The sequence below is a fragment of the Ranitomeya variabilis genome, chromosome 2 (genome assembly GCF_051348905.1).
Source record: "Ranitomeya variabilis isolate aRanVar5 chromosome 2, aRanVar5.hap1, whole genome shotgun sequence".
Taxonomy (NCBI): Eukaryota; Metazoa; Chordata; class Amphibia; order Anura; family Dendrobatidae; genus Ranitomeya; species Ranitomeya variabilis.
The window spans coordinates 935073325-935092238 of record NC_135233.1 but is presented as its reverse complement, the minus strand read 5'-3'; the positions used below and the strand labels follow the sequence as shown (position 1 = coordinate 935092238).

The window sequence follows — 18914 nt, the reverse complement described above, 5'->3', positions numbered from 1 at the left end:
ACAGGCCACGTACTGTATTGCACAGGCCACGCAGTATATTGCACAGCCCACGCAGTATATTGCACAGCCCACGCAGTATATTGCACAGCCCACGCAGTACATTGCACAGCCCACGCAGTACATTGCACAGCCCACGCAGTATATTGCACAGCCCACGCAGTACATTGCACAGCCCACGCAGTACATAGCAATGTGGGCATCATATCCCTGTTAAAAAAAAGAATTAAAATAAAAAAATAGTTATATACTCACCTTCCGTTGGCCCCGGATCCAGGCGAAGCGGTTACCGACGCTCCTCGCACGCTCTGGTCCCAAGAGTGCATTGCTGTCTCGCGAGCTACGTCATCATCTCGTGAGACCGCAATGCATGGAGCGGTCACCGGAGCGTCGCGAAGAGCGGGAAAGGCCGGTTCTGGATCCGAGGGGCTGACGGACGGTGAGTATATAAAGATTTTTTTTTTTTTTTTTTAATTATTTTTAACATTAGAGCTTTTAACTATTGATGCCGCATAGGCAGCATCAATAGTAAAAAGTTGGTCACACAGGGTTAATAGGAGCGGTAACGGAGTGCGTTACCCACGGCATAACGAGGTCCGTTTCCGCTGCCATTAACCCTGTGTGAGCGCTGAGTGGAGGGGAGCATGGAGCGGGCACTGACTGCGGGGAGGAAGGAGCGGCCATTTTGCCGCCGGACTGTGCCCGTCGCTGATTGGTCGTGGCCGTTTTGCCGCGACCAATCAGCGACTTGGATTTCCATGACAGAGGCCGCGACCAATGAATATCCGTGACAGACAGACAGACAGGACAGAAAGACGGAAGTAACCCTCAGACAATTATATAGTAGATATGTAAAACAAAAAGTGGAGGACCTGCACTACCAAGAGACCAAATGTGGGTGCCCCCACAGGACCTTCTCCTGAGGAAGCTGTGCCTGCAGAGATACGCATTGGACCACCCCACACCCGATACCACTTGCATCTGCAATCCTTCCTTGGATCCATACAGGTCCTTCCCATTTCAAGGATACTTATGTTAGGTGTCTGAACACCCCTTCTTGCTGCCACCTATGGGTGTTATATTGCATGTAGTCCTGGGGTCCACATACTCCTTCTCCTTTGAGCTGACTGACAACCAGGGACCTTATTTTCTGCCCATTTCCAGCTCTGGATTGCTTTGTGCTATATGGGCTTTACCTGTCTTGGGTTCTCTTATCTGTTGGAATGGCCACATTTGATCTCTTGGTAGTGCATGTTCTCCACTTTTTGGCTATGTGCACACGTTGCGGATTCGCAGCAGTTTTCCCTGAGTTTACAGTACCATGTAAACCTATGGAAAACAAAATCCGCAGTGCCCAGGATGCGGAAAATACCGCACGGAAATGCTGCGTTGTTTATTCCACAACATGTCAATTCTTTGTGCGGATTCTGCAGCGGTTTACACCTGCTCCATAATAGGAATCCACAGGTGTAAAACCACAGGTGAAATCCGCACAAAAAACGCAAAAAAAACCAAAACGCGGTAAATCCGCAATGCGGTTTACCTGCGGAATTACTAAAATCAGTAATGTATAATTATCCTGATGGTTATCATACATACCTATGACGATTACTAATGTTGTTTTATAACCCTTTTTCTCCTGTTTGCTGGACCTTTGACAGGGCCCTGTGGGATCATGTGTGATGGTCATTACTGTCTATATTGGTACCTTATGCATATTGTTTGCTCCATAGCTTCCATTCATACAGGGGTGTTGCTATTTCATTTTTTGTGCTTTGGTGTTAATAAAATTGCTTTCTATACCTTTTGACTTAGGTGTGCCCGTTCCATATGTATTGATCTTTTTCTTATGTCAAACAGTGTACAAACCCTTTTTCACACAATTGTAGTTATGGTATATAGGTTGAAAAAAAAAATAAATAAATAAATAAATACACTGGTCCCATTAAGTTCAGCCTTTAATCCACCAGTTACACATTCAAACCGCTAGATGTTTTATAACCCACAATGCCATTTGTTAAGAAATCATCCAGCTCTTCTTTAAATGTTATAGTGTCTGCCCTTACTACCTCTTGTGGTCGGCATTTCACAGTCTGACTGCTCTAACTGTACAGAAACTTACCATTTAGCTGATGGAATAGACTTTCCTGCACACGTAATGAATGCTCCCTGGTGTTTTGTAAGGTGTTTGAAAGGAAGAAGCCATGTGTGGCGTCATAACCCAAGTGCAGTGCGATTCCAGCCAACACTGCAACAGTGGAGATGGAGAAATTAGTTTCTCCGTCTCCTCTGCAGTTGTGCTCCAATTCTCTGATGTGAGAGGATCGGATCACGGTGCACTGACACTCTTAGGCTTGGTTCACATTGCGTTAAGTGCAGTCCGTTCAACGCATGCGTTGAACGGACTGCGCAACGCAAGTGCCTTTTAAAGATCGCGTTATGCGATCGCGCTAGCGCAGATGCTCCATCTGTGCTAGCGGTGACGGACCCGAAAACGCTGCAGACCGCGTCCAAGGGTCCGTCACAGAATGACGGCACATCGCTAACGCATGCCGATTATGACATGCTCTACATAATGGCAGTTAATGGGTGCGCTAACGCATCCGTTACATAGCGTTAGTGCCGCTATGTAACGGATGCCGTCAGCGCATTGCCATTAACGCAATGTGAACCTAGCCTTAACGCTCCCAGCAGAGGGTCATTAGTATATCACATCAGATGTGATACGCTAATGTGACTCTGGCCTTAAACGGCTGTCCAAGCCCTGCATACATCCCACAACATACCTGGTAGTACTGTCCATGGTGCACTTAATAAATTGGGATAAACCGTACAATTAATAGCAAAAGAAACAAACTTACATCCCAGCCACAAGCCTATAAAGCAGTGCTGAAGTATCTGCTGAAAGTGAAGATATGGCAAACGGAAGAAAATGCGAGTAACAGAAGAGAAATCCAACCCAATCTTTATTGGACATGTTGTCTATTACAAAAGAAAAATACATATAACACTTTGCTCCAAACTGTTTGTCCCTTTTTAGAGCATTTACTTTGATCCAGTAGACAGCAGGGCAATAAGGCCGGAAGAAGCACTTATGGACAGGATGTAGTTTCTAGAATAGAGAATTAAGGAATACTAAAGGTGATCAAAAACAGATAATGGAAGACCAAACACAAAAATGAAATAACAAAACTGTTAATACAACACAAGTATATAGTAACTTGGCCACTTTAAACCGTTAAAGCAATATCACATATATGGAAAAAGGGCTCAGATACACGTGGCAGATACCAGCTGTATTAAATAGCCGGCATCTGTCTCTATTAGACGCAGCCAGAGATGAGCTCTGGCTGCTGCTCTTAACCATTTAAACATTGCTGCCTGCGCTTACAGTCTCTCATAGGCCCATGTGACATGACTGCGGGGGCACCAATGAATTACTATGGTAGCTGGGGGCCTGATGAAGGCCATCGCCGCCATATTGTGCTCTTCTGAAGCTCAGCTGTATGTGAGGCCGAGATTTATACTATATGGTGCCTTACTGCAGTATATAGTGTAAGCAATCAGATAAGGGGACTAAACAATAAAATAATATATACAGTACAGACCAAAAGTTTGGACACACCTTCTCTTTCAAAGATTTTTCTGTATTTTCATGACTGTGAAAATCGTACATTCACACTGAAGGCATCAAAACTATGAATTAACACATGTGGAATTATATACTTAACAAAAAAGTGGGAAACAACTGAAATTATGTCTTATATTCTAGGTTCTTCAAAGTAGCCACCTTTTGCTTTGATGACTGCTTTGCACACTCTTGGCATTCTCAAATAGCCCTTACACAGCCTGGAGGTGTGTCTGGGGTCATTGTCCTGTTGAAAAATAAATGATGGTCCAACTAAACGCAAACCGGATGGAATAGCATGCCGCTGCAAGATGCTGTGGTAGCCATGCTGGTTCAGTATGCCTTCAATTTTGAATAAATCCCCAACAGTGTCACCAGCAAAGCACCCCCACACCATCACACCTCCTCCTCCATGCTTCACGGTGGGAACCAGGCATGTAGAGTCCATCCGTTCACCTTATCTGCCTCGCACAAAGACACGGTGGTTGGAATCAAAGATCTCAAATTTGAACTCATCAGACCAAAGCACAGATTACCACTGGTTTAATGTCCATTCCTTGTGTTCTTTAGCCCAAACAAGTCTCTTCTTCTTGTTGCCTGTCCTTAGCAGTGGTTTCCTAGCAGCTATTTTACTATGAAGGCCTGCTGCACAAAGTCTCCAATTAACAGTTGTTGTAGAGATGTGTCTGCTGCTAGAACTCTGTGTCACATTGATCTGGTCTCTAATCTGAGCTGCTGTTAACCTGCGATTTCTGAGGTTGGTGACTCGGATAAACTTATCCTCAGAAGCAGAGGTGACTCTTGGTCTTCCTTTCCTGGGGCGGTCCTCATGTGAGCCAGTTTCTTTGTAGCGCTTGATGGTTTTTGCAACTGCACCTTCATTTCTTAAAATAATGATGGCCACTCGTTTTTCTTTACTTAGCTGGTCTGTAGTGTGTGTGTGTGTGTGTATGTCTAAGGGGTACTTCCCTCTGTCTGTCACGGAAATCCCGCGTCGCTGATTGGCGGCCGCGACCAATCAGCGACAGGCACAGTCCGGCTGAGAATTAGTCCCTCCCTACTTCCGTCCAGTCAGTGCCCGGCGCCCACTCCATACTCCCCTCCAGTCAGCGCTGACACAGGGTTAATGGTAGCTTTAACGGACCGCGTTATGCCGCGGGTAACGCACTCAGTTAATGCTATTAACTTTGTGTGACCAACTTTTTACTATGCAGCATCAATAGTAAAAAGATCTAATGTTAAAAATAATAAAAAAAACAAACAAAAAAACCCTGCTATTCTCACCTTCCGTCGTCCGCCGATGCGCGTGCGGCTGCCGCCAGCTTCCGTTCCCAGAGATGCATTGCGAGACCGCCAAGTCATCTGGGTAATTTCGCAATGAATCGCTGGGAACGGAAGCTGGCGGCAGCAGCGCGCACATTGGGACAGCTTCGCTGGATGCCGGCAGTTGAGTATATAACAATTTTTTTTTTATTTTTTTTTTAAAGGGATATGGTGCCCACAGTGCTACACACTGCGTGGGCAGTGCTACACACTGCGTGGGCAGTGCTACACACTGCGTGGGCAGTGCTACACACTGCGTGGGCAGTGCTACACACTGCGTGGGCAGTGCTACACACTGCGTGGGCAGTGCTACACACTGCGTGGGCAGTGCTACACACTGCGTGGGCAGTGCTACACACTGCGTGGGCAGTGCTACACACTGCGTGGGCAGTGCTACACACTGCGTGGGCAGTGCTACACACTGCGTGGGCAGTGCTACACACTGCGTGGGCAGTGCTACACACTGCGTGGGCAGTGCTACACACTGCGTGGGCAGTGCTACACACTGCGTGGGCAGTGCTACACACTGCGTGGGCAGTGCTACACACTGCGTGGGCAGTGCTACACACTGCGTGGGCAGTGCTACACACTGCGTGGGCAGTGCTACACACTGCGTGGGCAGTGCTACACACTGCGTGGGCAGTGCTACACACTGCGTGGGCAGTGCTACACACTGCGTGGGCAGTGCTACACACTGCGTGGGCAGTGCTACACACTGCGTGGGCAGTGCTACACACTGCGTGGGCAGTGCTACACACTGCGTGGGCAGTGCTACACACTGCGTGGGCAGTGCTACACACTGCGTGGGCAGTGCTACACACTGCGTGGGCAGTGCTACACACTGCGTGGGCAGTGCTACACACTGCGTGGGCAGTGCTACACACTGCGTGGGCACTGTTATATACTGCGTGGCCACTGTTATATACTGCGTGGGCAAATTTGAGATATTTGGTTCCAACCACCGTGTCTTTGTGCGACGCAGAAAAGGTAAACGAATGGACTCTACATGCCTGGTTCCCACCATGAAGCATGGAGGAGGAGGTGTGATGGTGTGGGGGTGCTTTGCTGGTGACACTATTGGGGATTTATTCAAAATTGAAGGCATACTGAACGAGCATGGCTACCACAGCATCTTGCAGCGGCATGCTATTCCATCCGGTTTGTGTTTAGTTGGACCATCATTTATTTTTCAATAGGACAATGACCCCAAACACACCTCCAGACTGTGTAAGGGCTATTTGACCAAGGAGAGTGATGGGGTGCTACGCCAGATGACCTGGCCTCCACAGTCACCAGACCTGAACCCAATCGAGATGGTTTGGGGTGAGCTGGACCGCAGAGTGAAGGCAAAAGGGCCAACAAGTGCTAAGCATCTCTGGGAACTCCTTCAAGACTGTTGGGAGACTATTCCCGGTGACTACCTCTTGAAGCTCATCAAGAGAATGCCAAGAGTGCGCAAAGCAGTCATCAAAGCAAAAGGTGGCTACTTTGAACAACCTAGAATATAAGACATAATTTCAGTTGTTTCACACTTTTTTGTTAAATATATAGTTCCACATGTGTTAATTCATAGTTTTGATGCCTTCAGTCAGAATGTACAATCTTCATAGTCATGAAAATACAGAAAAGTCTTTGAATGAGAAGGTGTCTCCAAACTTTTGGTCTGTACTGATATATATATATATACACACACACACACACACACACACACACACACACACACACCAGTGATATTGGCTAGACCTTGTCATCATTGGAGGGGAGCACAAGTCTGAATATGAGGACCGTGCCAGAGAACAGTCACTAGTGCGATCCTATTCATGGAGGAACATCAGGACTGACTGACTATATAGCTAAAGCAGACATTACGAATCTACAGTGACTCTCACCAAACAAGAGTCATCTCTAGAGACACTCTCTCCTAAATTCACTTATATAGATTTTTAATGTAGTGATCATTTCACAGTGAAAACGGCTGATGTATTCATTAGAATTATGGGCTGTAGACATAGATGACTTATAATCTGAATGATTTATAATGGTTTGACAAAGTCTCCATAAAAATATTTTCTGTCTGATTTTTTGGGTAAGCTGTTCAGAGAAAATATATTTTAAAAAATCATGTTGGCAACCCTGCAGCTACATGTCTCAGATATCGCAAGATTAATCATACGGTAATGTCAGAATGGAAGGATACACTGTAGGGTTGAAGTTCTTCAGCAGAAAGAATGAGGCGACAATGACCAGGACCAAGAACAATGTGTTGTTGTAGAAAATGGAGAAGGTGGTGGCCTCATAATCTGCAACCTCGTTCTTCTTCCAAAGAATCCTTTAAATCAAAGAATAAAAAATAAATAAAAGAAGCCAACGTCTGACAGAATATGACACTTATATTCATTACTTTTTCATCACAGACATAATTTGCATAATCTAGAGTTTAGAGACTACATAAAAGGTAGAGACTGCACACCTTCTTATACTAATAGCACAGGCAGATCTGATTTATATGGGCATTCAGGAATTACTGTCACTTTTTTACTTTTAATTAAATAAGAAACTTTCAAATTTGCTTTACTTGGAAATTAGATTGTAGTTGTCGCCACCACTTGTAACCCGCCACGTATGCTGACGAGTCATTCAATGCATTGTCTAGCACTAACACTGATGGCCTATCCTCATAGGATAGGTCATGACTGTCTGATCGGTGGAGGTATGACACCCAGCACCCCCGCAAATCAGCTGTTCCAAGTACCAGCCAGAAATGCTTAGCTACGGAGCTACACAGCTCTGTTGATGGAATAGTGGCTGTGGCCGATGCTGCACATCCGCCCCATAGTGATCTGAAAAGAGGAAAAATATGCAATATCCAACCGCAGCCACTACACAGTTGATGGAGCTGTGCTACCTTTCTTTGAACTGGAGATTACATTTATATAGCTTCCGAATTCCTAGATATCCATTCAGGACCTAGTCCTACTCTGCCCATATTCACATTGACGTCACTTTGGCACATGGTAAAGTGTTCATACTAGAGGTTAGGACCATCCAGATTTGGATACACCTTGACGCTGGTGGGATGGCTTATTAGCTATTTGTGATCAAGTACCCTATATTATTTATATGCAATAAATTGCTTTCATTTATTTACTTTTAGCAGGGTATGTGTTCATTTTGTTTCTGTCCTGGGTTTTGTCTGTTTAATAACCAGTATGAACACATTCCTATTTTGCATACATACCAACCTATACTCCAGTTCATTTTTTTGTCAAGTTCTATAACTGAGCAGTTCTGGCAACCGCCGACTCTGGGAACAGCTAAATGGCAGAGGTGCCAGGTGTTACATCCCACCGATCACACATTGATGACTTATCCTAAAAATAGGCCATCAATGTTAACATCCCGAATAACCTAGTTAATAATGACAGTATGTCAGCCAACCTGTGCAATCACACCAGTGTATGTGAGCGTAATGGGGTGAGAGGAAAAAGAGCAGCCAGTGACCCCCAAGGTGCTGGTGAGGAATCGATTAGGAAAATATGCTGAAAAGGTAATTCATGAGAAAAACCTTAAAGGGAACCTGTCACCCCGTTTTTTCCGTATGAGATAAAAATACTGTTAAATAGGGCCTGAGCTGTGCATTACAATAGTGTATTTTGTGGACCCGGATTCCCCACCTATGCTGCCGAAATACGTTACCAAAGTAGTCGTTTTCGCCTGTCAATCAGGCTGGTCTGGTCAAAAGGGCGTGGTGTCTTCCCCCAGATCTTGCTTAGTTTTCCGTTGGTGGCGTAGTGGTGTGCGCATGCCCAAGGTCCCAAATCCACGTCACAGGGGAGTGAAAAGAGCGAGATGTGCTGTATTTCATTGGTGATCGGTGGGCGCGGCCATCTTCCTTTGGCCGCGCGTGCGCAGAAGCGGCGCTCTGCTGGCCGCGGCTTCAGGAAAATGGCCGCGGGATGCCGCGCGTGCGCAGATGGAGATCGCGGCGGCCATTTTCCTGAAGCCGAGATGCGAACTCTGCTTCAGGAAAATGGCCGCCGCGATCTCCATCTGCGCACGCGCGGCATCCCGCGGCCATTTTCCTGAAGCCGCGGCCAGCAGAGCGCCGCTTCTGCGCACGCGCGGCCAAAGGAAGATGGCCGCGCCCACCGATCACCAATGAAATACAGCACATCGCAATCTTTTCACTCCCCTGTGACGTGGATTTGGGACCTTGGGCATGCGCACACCACTACGCCACCAACGGAAAACTAAGCAAGATCTGGGGGAAGACACCACGCCCTTTTGACCAGACCAGCCTGATTGACAGGCGAAAACGACTACTTTGGTAACGTATTTCGGCAGCATAGGTGGGGAATCGGGGTCCACAAAATACACTGTTGTAATGCACAGCTCAGGCCCTATTTAACAGTATTTTTATCTCATACGGAAAAAACGGGGTGACAGGTTCCCTTTAAAGCCTCATTTACACAACTGTGAAACTTGGCCGTAGTACAGACTGTAGCGATTCTCCTGGTCCAAACTTGACAGTCTCATAGACATACGAGTCTGCTGAATTAAGGTCTGGAGGCCACGACCAGTCCATACATCAAGGTCTGGAGGCCACGACCAGTCCATACATCAAGGTCTGGAGGCCACGACCAGTCCATACATCAAGGTCTGGAGGCCACGACCAGTCCATACATCAAGGTCTGGAGGCCACGACCAGTCCATACATCAAGGTCTGGAGGCCACGACCAGTCCATACATCAAGGTCTGGAGGCCACGACCAGTCCATACATCAAGGTCTGGAGGCCACGACCAGTCCATACATCAAGGTCTGGAGGCCACGACCAGTCCATACATCAAGGTCTGGAGGCCACGACCAGTCCATACATCAAGGTCTGGAGGCCACGACCAGTCCATACATCAAGGTCTGGAGGCCACGACCAGTCCATACATCAGGGTCTGGAGGCCACGACCAGTCCATACATCAGGGTCTGGAGGCCACGACCAGTCCATACATCAAGGTCTGGAGGCCACGACCAGTCCATACATCAAGGTCTGGAGGCCACGACCAGTCTGCTGAATTAAGTTCTGGAGGCTATGACTAGTCCATACATCAAGGTCTGTACACTATATTTTACGGATGTCTGAATGAGGGTTTAATGTAACGTAAGCCAAATCACAAAGCCCTATCTAAGCAAAGCACGAAGAAATGGCAGCGCTGCTCCCGTATGTCAAACTGCTGCTTGCACAGCCATGGGTATATACTGTCCAGGTCTCATACCTTTCATCCTTTTCTTTACGAGACATCTTCCGGTTGTCAGCTTCGGACAGTTTGCGTGTTACTTCCCTGGAGACGGCATCTTCACGCTTCTGTGCAACTCTGCAAAAGAAAGCAAATAATTATAACTAAGGAAAACAACAGCTTAAGCAATTTATAAAAACTGGGTATAGGTTACTTTTTGACATTTCAAGTCTATGGGGGAGCAAAAAAAAAAAAAATCTGATCTGATCTCACACGGATCAACCACATAACATCAGATTTTTACATATGCATTGCAATTCTTTAACATAGGAAACTTTTTTATTTTGATAAATTTTATTCACTGCTGATTTATAAAAACAGACGATAAAGGCTGGTTTCACATTTGCGTCTCTGTGTGCACCGTATCATCTGCACAGATCCGCATGTCTACCTATCTTTAACATGGAGTATGCAGGGACATGCGTTTGCATCAGTTCGCATGCGTCGTTTCTCGGTGTGCGGCGGGGTCTGGGGAACACAACATGTTGCATTTTTGGAAGCGTCAAATATGCGCAGGCATGCGCATGAGTGCGTTAAAAAAACGCATTACTGTCTATGGGAACGCATGTTCTTGCATACTCATGGTTTCGATGCACTTGAGTATTTTAGACTGTGCATGTCCAGGAACCGATTGAGACACGCCCATTGAGACAGGCCCTCTTGGAAATATCGAATGCATGCGCATAAATAAGGCAAATGCAGGCAAAAATGCATAAAACCGCATGCATGCACAAGCAGCGGGTTTTTTTTTGCCGTAATGTGTAAGCTGATGCGGATAAAAACGCGGCGTAAACATGTGTTTGCACATGCAGATGATACGATGTGCACATATACGCAAATGTGAACTTACCCATAGAAATAGCATACGGACCCCCATATGGATGAAAATCAGACTATTTTTTTATTTTTATATGCTCGTGTGACCTTAGCCTTACATACCATATTTTTGAGACACGTCAGGAGCTTGTATCAGTACAAGTCCAAGAGCTGGAAGCACAGAAATGATGGAGCAGCTCAATACACTTGTGACGTTACTAAAGGGGCTTTGCAGGACTTAACTCAGTGCTCAAGAGTGAAGTGCTTGGGTCATGATTTCAGGATTCAGATATTGGAATTATCACCTGGGCAATACTAAAGAGATCCTGAAGACATGATCTGTTGGTGGCTCTTGAGGACTGGAGTTGGGGAACACAGGCTTAGCCTATGCTTTAATGGCCGATCAGTAGATTTAAGGGGCGATGGTGTGTTCACTTTGTTGGTTACCGGGCACAACGCCATACAGTTTGTAGTGCCAGCGCCTGGTACTTTTCTACAGGCACAAGAATAGAAGACATTATTGGGAAAACAAAAAAGACCCCACACTATTGGGATCCATTTGAACCAAGTGTCACTGTAGTCTATGGCTTCATTTGAATCATTTTTTGGGGGGAAAAGACAGAGGCCCAAATTTACAGCCTTAACTTAAAGGGGTATTCCCATCTCCAAGAATCTATCCCAATATAGAGTAAGTGTAATAATACTATCAGCAAATACCTCCGATTAAAAATATAGTATAGTTTTTCTGATTCGCTATGTCCCTTTCTTCACGTGTAGGCATTCTAGTACCTCAGGTATCCATGGTTACGACCACTGAGTGACAGTTAGTTCGTTGCTAGTGGTCGTAACCATGGATACCTAAGGTCCTGCAATGCCTGCACATGAGGAAAGAGACATAGCGAATCGGAAAAACTATGCTACATTTCTAATTGGAGGTATTTGCTAATATTATTACACCTACTACATAATGGGGTAGGATCTTGGAGACCACTTTAAGTGCAGGACAATTTTAATTTTTTTACTCCAATTTTTCAAGAAACAAAACTTTTTTTTTATTTTCTGTCGACATAGCCATATGAGGTCTTGTTCTTTGCTGGCGTGGTTTCAAATGACACTCATGTTTTCACATACTGAACTGAAAAGAGAAAAACATTCCAAATGGAATGAGATTGTGGAAAAACATTTTTATTAGTCTTAAACCAGCAATGTTGGTGGTTCACTTTTTATCTCTTTATTCAGTTTATGTTATGGATTAATAAATTGTATATTTTGATAGAACAGATTTTTACAGACGTGGTGATATTTTTTTTTCTTTGAGTTTAATCTCTATTTTTAAATTGAGAGAAGGAGGCGCGGTTCAAATTATTTTCTTTAACCTTTGGCTGCCAGGAAAATGTTCACACGTTTGAACTTGACAAATAAAATTACAAAATAAATGTGGCCAATCATTCTCCTCCCCGCCTCTTCTCTCCTGACGCGGCCAGCTGCTCTTCCGGGCGTAATATTGTAGCAAACAGCGTTATAAGAAAGGAGAAGGCGCGAGGTCGCACACATGCCGGCAGCATTCACACGGTGCTCACTCTGGGAAGCACTGCCAGTCCGAAGCGGAGAAAGGCCCCTGGATGCAAATCAGGAGGCGTAACGGTGCAACAAACCCTTTAAAAAGTGCAGAGTCCATACTTACGACAACTAGGCTTATGTCTGTTTTAATAACTTTAAATACCTATATAAGGCTAAACTTAAGGAGAAATTTCAAGAGACAAAATACCCAAGAAAAATGGAATTAAAAAATGCCCAAGTATCAAAAAAAGTATCAAGTTTTATTAGTTTAATGAGAACAATCGACATTAAAAATACGGAAGAGACTGAGACCCAAAAAATACTGCCCCTCCTCCATCCAAAATCAGGCGATCAAGGAACGTTCAGAACTCATATGCAGTGAACATAATATAAGAAGTCTGTGTCTACTAAGAATGCAGAAGGTACAAATCCGAATACCTCAAACCAGACACAAGTGAGGAGCTAAACATAGGCAAAATGTCTCTGCGTCACTGTGCAGTGAAGAAGAACCATGCGAGGTATGGAGGCCACAACAAACCAGGAAGATGCCACAATGCCGCATAAATAAAAACAACCTGATGGGTAAGGAGGGCAGGGGCAGGTACCAATAACACTTGGCACGTTTTTTGGTACATAGGCGTTTTCTTCTGCCTTTTCTCGTGGGTGTTTTAATAACATTATCAAATTGTCAGAACTGGAGACACCATAAATCTGGATTTACACTGAAGTTCAAATCTGGCTTGTGTCACCTTACAGAGTAGTAACTCGGCGCGCCTTTACATATTCTCCCGAGATTTTACTTTAAGTTCAAAACATATTCTAAATTTACTGTTAAACCAAAATACATATATTTTTTTTTTATTAAATACACTTTCACTTGATAATGTGTCTGCCCCTAAAACAGATCATCATGCCACACAAACAGTTAAAGAAGTTCTCCACTACTTTTCCATTGTTGCCCTACTCTTAGGATAGGGTATCAATGTCTGATGTGCTGGGGTCCTTCACCCGCACCCCCACCGATCAGCTGTTATCGGTGCCGCCGGCCTGAAGTACGCACTTGCAGAGCTGGCTGTCTACTTGTAGTGCCAATAACAGCTAATTGGCGGGGGTGCCGGACACTGGCAGGTCAGACATTGATGTCCTATCCTGAGGATAGGGCATCAATGTAAAAGTAGTGGACAGCCTCTTTAAATTGACATTTCCAATAAGTCTACTTTACTTCATGTTGGCATCAATTTTTATATGTCATTTTTTCTCTTTTGGAACCTTAACATTTCTTATAACATTTTCAAGGAACTATCAAAAAACTATTTTTTACGGGCCGATTAATATCTTAAAGGGGTGGTCCTTACAGTCCAAGCACTTTTGTCATTTCCTTTATTACACGATTCCCTACATATTTGCCTATCCTGCAATTTCCTAAATATGTTTTTATTTTACTGTACTGCCTGCGATGTTTCATTTGAGAGGAGTCTCAAACATGATGTCAATGGAGTCTGGGGCTGCACTCACTTCCCGCAGTGTCCTTCACCCCTCCTTGTACAGGATGTCACAGGGAGCAGCGCTGCAGTTACCCACTAGCTTCTTGCATTGCTGTCCCCTCTAAAGATGTCCTGGATCCTGGGTGGCAGACGCTGTGGGAGATGCGAGTGCAGCGCCTGCACTCTGATTCTGTCTCCAATGATGTCAGGGATTTATCGTCACCCCTTGATGCCAATTTGAGGGTGGTCCTAGAAGCTGTGTCACTCACTGCTGTGTGAATTCGGCCTACTCCATGCATACATATCCTCAGGGCCCACATGTCACTGTATACATGTGGATGCAGAGCAGAACTTCACCATCTGTAGCCGTACTGGAAGTAAATGTAGCATTACTTACTTGTGCTTAAGAACAAATTTTACATTCTTGTAAGCGAAGGCCACGAGGTATGTGCTGACCAGCGTCATGACCGCGTAGAGGACAGCAGACTGGACCAGATCCATGTGCCATATTCTCCAGTACAGCCCTGAAAATGAACACGACTCGGTGAGACCTACCAGACACTGGATCATTGCTGCGATAGCGGGATATGGCGCCGTTGTCACCGGCCGCAGACATATCCTGCATGATAAGTCACTTACCTGAGGGGTTTAATCTACTGGTGCCTTAATACAGCTGATGCCATGTAATAACTTGCATTAATACATCAGTGGTGATGTAATGATTTGGTCCCTTTTGAGGATCTCTCAAGACAACTGATGCACAGACTTTGCGGATTATAGAACACCAACAATTTTGGGGAGGAAAACAGGAAACATTTATTTTTTTTATACAGTGGTGGTGCTTTATTTAATTTGCTTTTACGGTAAGGGGGTGGCGTCGATGGAGCAGGGTTCCAGGTGGAAGGGTCACTGTTGGAGGCTGACGGTGGCAGGAGATGCTGCAGGCTCCAAACTAGTAGGAGGGGGTGTTTAGCGAAGGTAGGAGTGGGGTGATGCTGCGGGCTATAGGCTGGTAGCTAGTGGTGGGGCTCCACTGACATTTTGTTGGAGCTCCTGCACTTTCCATGCTTTTTAATGTGATGGACTCCAGTAAAATGGCCACTGGAGGTGGTGCATGTGTGAGTGAGATCTTGGGAGACGAGATCTCAACCTGCGCACGCACCTCCTCCGGCGGCCATTTTCCTAGAGCCCACAGCATTGAAAAGAAAGAGGCCCCACCATTTTCCTCCTCAAATTTAGGGAGAGGGAAAGTGTGTTGTATGATCTGGAAAATATGGTACATATCTAAAAAACATAATTGAGCCGAGATCTCAATCGAAGTATGCGGCGCCCCCGAGTACCATTTTATTAAAGACCAGACAAAAAAAAATATCAAGCTGCGCTCATGGCAATGACATCACCGATGCAAAATTTCAACTAGGAGGCAGATCATACCAAAAAGCAGTGACCTGTCAATCAAAGACCGGAGGAAGCAGAGAAATTGGGAAATCACAGCGGGGAGGAGAAGACCCCGCGTACAGTGAGTTCTCTGTGCACCGAAATCTAATTAGCAGAATACTTCAAATAGTGATTACAGAAGAACCACAGCGCTCAGTAACCCACAGACACTGTCAGGTCGGCGCTGTTATACTGATTACAATGACACCTGGTGATGAAATCCGTCTTGTGGTTGTTGTGTAATCTTTATTTTCAGTTTTGAGTAGATGATATGCTTGTGCCCCGGTGCGGCCTGTGGGGGTCTTCATGTGGTGTTCTGATTAGGTATTCACACTGCAGCCTGCTGACAAGTCACTGATCCCTCACTAACCTGCCCCCTTATCTTACATACTGCACAGAATATTGTGGGGTTAGAAAAAAAAAAAAAAAAACTTCAGCAAAATGGCGCCGCCGATCGATACAACTGTGCAAGCGCAACCACCATTTTGCAGCAAATTTTCTCCTCCAGTAGAATTGCGCCACCGCGCAGTAACATCCATCGGCAAGTCATAGATGCCACTATGCCGCTGCCATTTTGTGGGAGGAAGAAAAATAGGCTGAAGTAAAACAGCACCAGCGCTTAACACAGTAGCATCTATCGGCAGCAAGCGACAGATTCTACTGCGCATGAGCCGCCATTTTGCTAAAGTTACATTTTTTTTCTAATTATATCCTATGCAGTATGTAAACTAGGGGGTAAGTCAGTGAGGGATCAGTGACCTGTCACAAGACCATACACATGAATACCTAATCAGAGCCCCACATGGAGACCCCCACAGGCCGCATCATCAGGTATCATTGTAATCAGTAACGGTGCGGACTTGACCCTGTCTGTAGGTTACTGAGCACAATCCTGCTGACAGGTTCCCTTTAAAGCCTAGTCTTTACTATACATTACAAAATCGCGCAGACATGTTCTCTTTAAAGGTACCTTCACACTGAGCGACTTTACAACGAGAACGACAGCGATCCGTGACGTTGCAGCGTCCTGGTTAGTGATCTCGTTGTGTTTGACACGCAGCAGCGATCTGGATCCCGCTGTGATATCGCTGGTCGGAGCTAGAAGTCCAGAACTTTATTTGGTCGTCAGGTCGGTGTGTATCGTCGTGTTTGACAGCAAAAGCAACGATGTCAGCAATGTTTTACAATGGTAACCAGGGTAAATATCGGGTTACTAAGTGCGGCCCTGCGCTTAGTAACCCGATGTTTACCCTGGTTACCCGGGTGCTGCAGGGGGACTTCGGCATCGTTGAAGACAGTTTCAACGATGCCGAAGTCGTTCCCCTGATCGTTGGTCGCTGGAGAGAGCTGTCTGTGTGACAGCTCCCCAGCGACCTAAACAGCGACACTGCAGTGATCGGCGCGTTGTCTATATCGCTGCAACGTCGCTGAGTGTGACGGTACCTTAAATTGTGATGGAAGGATCAGTTATAAATAATCTTCCAAGGACATCTCCAGTCAGTCACGGTCATCTCTGCCTCCTCGATAAGCACCGGACATTGTAAAGTGACAGTAGCGAGATCAGTGCGGGCGTTATATACACTAAATAGCAAAACAAAGAAAAAGAAGAATGCAAACGCTAGGGGATCACAAGAGAAGATTGTATTTTTATTAGTATAAGTAAGTAAGAAAAAGTTGGAATACATACACCAATTAAAAGGCCTATGGCCCAAACTATTGTGTTGTTCCATCTTTTTGCCACTCATTTATACTAATAGAGGTACCATACATATATTTTTAGATGATCCCTTAGCATTTGCACACTTCTTTTTCTTTGATTGTTGTTACTTTTACAAGTATGCACTAGGTTGATCCCTAGTTATTGAGTTGTGCCCTCATATCCTTCTCATGTATACCAAATAGTGCACGCACTATATACCCCTGTACACTATATGCAGTCAGTGCACGCACTATATACCCCTGTACACTATATGCAGTCAGTGCACGCACTATATACCCCTGTACACTATATGCAGTCAGTGCACGCACTATATACCCCTGTACACTATATGCAGTCAGTGCACGCACTATATACCCCTGTACACTATATGCAGTCAGTGCACTCGCTATATACCCCTGTACACTATATGCAGTCAGTGCACGCACTATATACCCCTGTACACTATATGCAGTCAGTGCACGCACTATATACCCCTGTACACTATATGCAGTCAGTGCACTCGCTATATACCCCTGTACACTATATGCAGTCAGTGCACGCACTATATACCCCTGTACACTATATGCAGTCAGTGCACGCACTATATACCCCTGTACACTATATGCAGTCAGTGCACTCGCTATATACCCCTGTACACTATATGCAGTCAGTGCACGCACTATATACCCCTGTACACTATATGCAGTCAGTGCACTCGCTATATACCTCTATACACTATATGCTGTCAGTATATACACTCCTATGCTATATCCACTATATTATTATTATACATTTGCAGTCGGTGTAATATATATACACATATATATATATATATATATATATATATATATATATATATATATATATATATATATACACACACACACACACACACACACACACACACACACACACACATACATATACACACACACACACACACACATACACCAGTGCACCCACTAAATCGGAATGGCGCCCTCCTCAGCCCCGATCACTGCCTGGATGCCACGTCTATGGGATGAATGAGCGGAGCCCCCGGCAGGACGCCAGCGCCTCTCACTTACAGATCGGGATAGCGGACACGATGAACGCGTTGCCGAAGAACAGAGCGGAGGACTTGGCGGACAGGTTCCGGCTGAAGTCTTGGAGCAGCAGGTCTTCCTCGGACTGCTGCTTGCTGCTGCCTTTAGGAGCCATGATCACAGAGGAAAGAGAGCTGGCGACACGTCACACTGCGACTGACCCAGCCCGGCCGCCGTCAGAGCGCCACTACTGATTCGTCAGCATTAGGGACAGGAAGCGGAAGTATTCCTGGTGGGCGGGGCCAGGCACAGGCGACGTATTTGCTGCCAACCACGCTGAGTCTGCGCTGTGTTCTCCGCGTCCTCGGTAGTAATCATGTAGCGCGGAGTGCACCGTCTTTTGCCTGCTCAAAGCCCACGTAGTATATTGCACAGCCCACATAGTATATTGCCCAGCCATGTAGTATATTGCACAGCCACGTAGTATATTGCCCAGCTACGTAGTATATTGCCCAGTGACGTAGTATATTGCCCAGCTACGTAGTATATTGCCCAGTTACATAGTATATTGCCCAGTGACGTAGTATATTGCCCAGTGACGTAGTATATTGCCCAGTCACGTAGTATATTGCCCAGCGACGGAGTATACAGCACA

At 45.5% G+C, this 18914-nt stretch overlaps 1 protein-coding gene across 1 annotated transcript; it reads right to left on the bottom strand.

Moving 5' to 3' along the window:
- Nucleotides 1–2945: 2945 nt before the first annotated feature.
- SSR3 (signal sequence receptor subunit 3) lies at nt 2946–18588 on the bottom strand. Its single transcript, XM_077290696.1, has 5 exons — nt 18302–18588; nt 14496–14622; nt 10218–10316; nt 7146–7277; nt 2946–3109 (listed from the first exon to the last, which is right to left on the bottom strand). The coding sequence occupies exons 1-5, from the start codon at nt 18432–18434 to the stop codon at nt 3043–3045; spliced, it is 558 nt and encodes a 185-aa protein (XP_077146811.1). The 5' UTR covers nt 18435–18588; the 3' UTR covers nt 2946–3042.
- Between the last annotated feature and the right edge of the window lie 326 nt (nt 18589–18914).

Bases quoted from the DNA above. Each gene is read 5' to 3' on its own strand.
- SSR3 (XM_077290696.1), bottom strand. From the start codon at position 18,434: ATGGCTCCTAAAGGCAGCAGCAAGCAGCAGTCCGAGGAAGACCTGCTG. The intron at 7,278-10,217 runs GTATGAGACCTG...TTTGATTTAAAG, and splicing joins CGTAAAGAAAAGGATGAAAG to GATTCTTTGGAAGAAGAACG. The intron at 3,110-7,145 runs GTATCCTTCCAT...TCTCTATTCTAG, and splicing joins AAGAACTTCAACCCTACAGT to AAACTACATCCTGTCCATAA.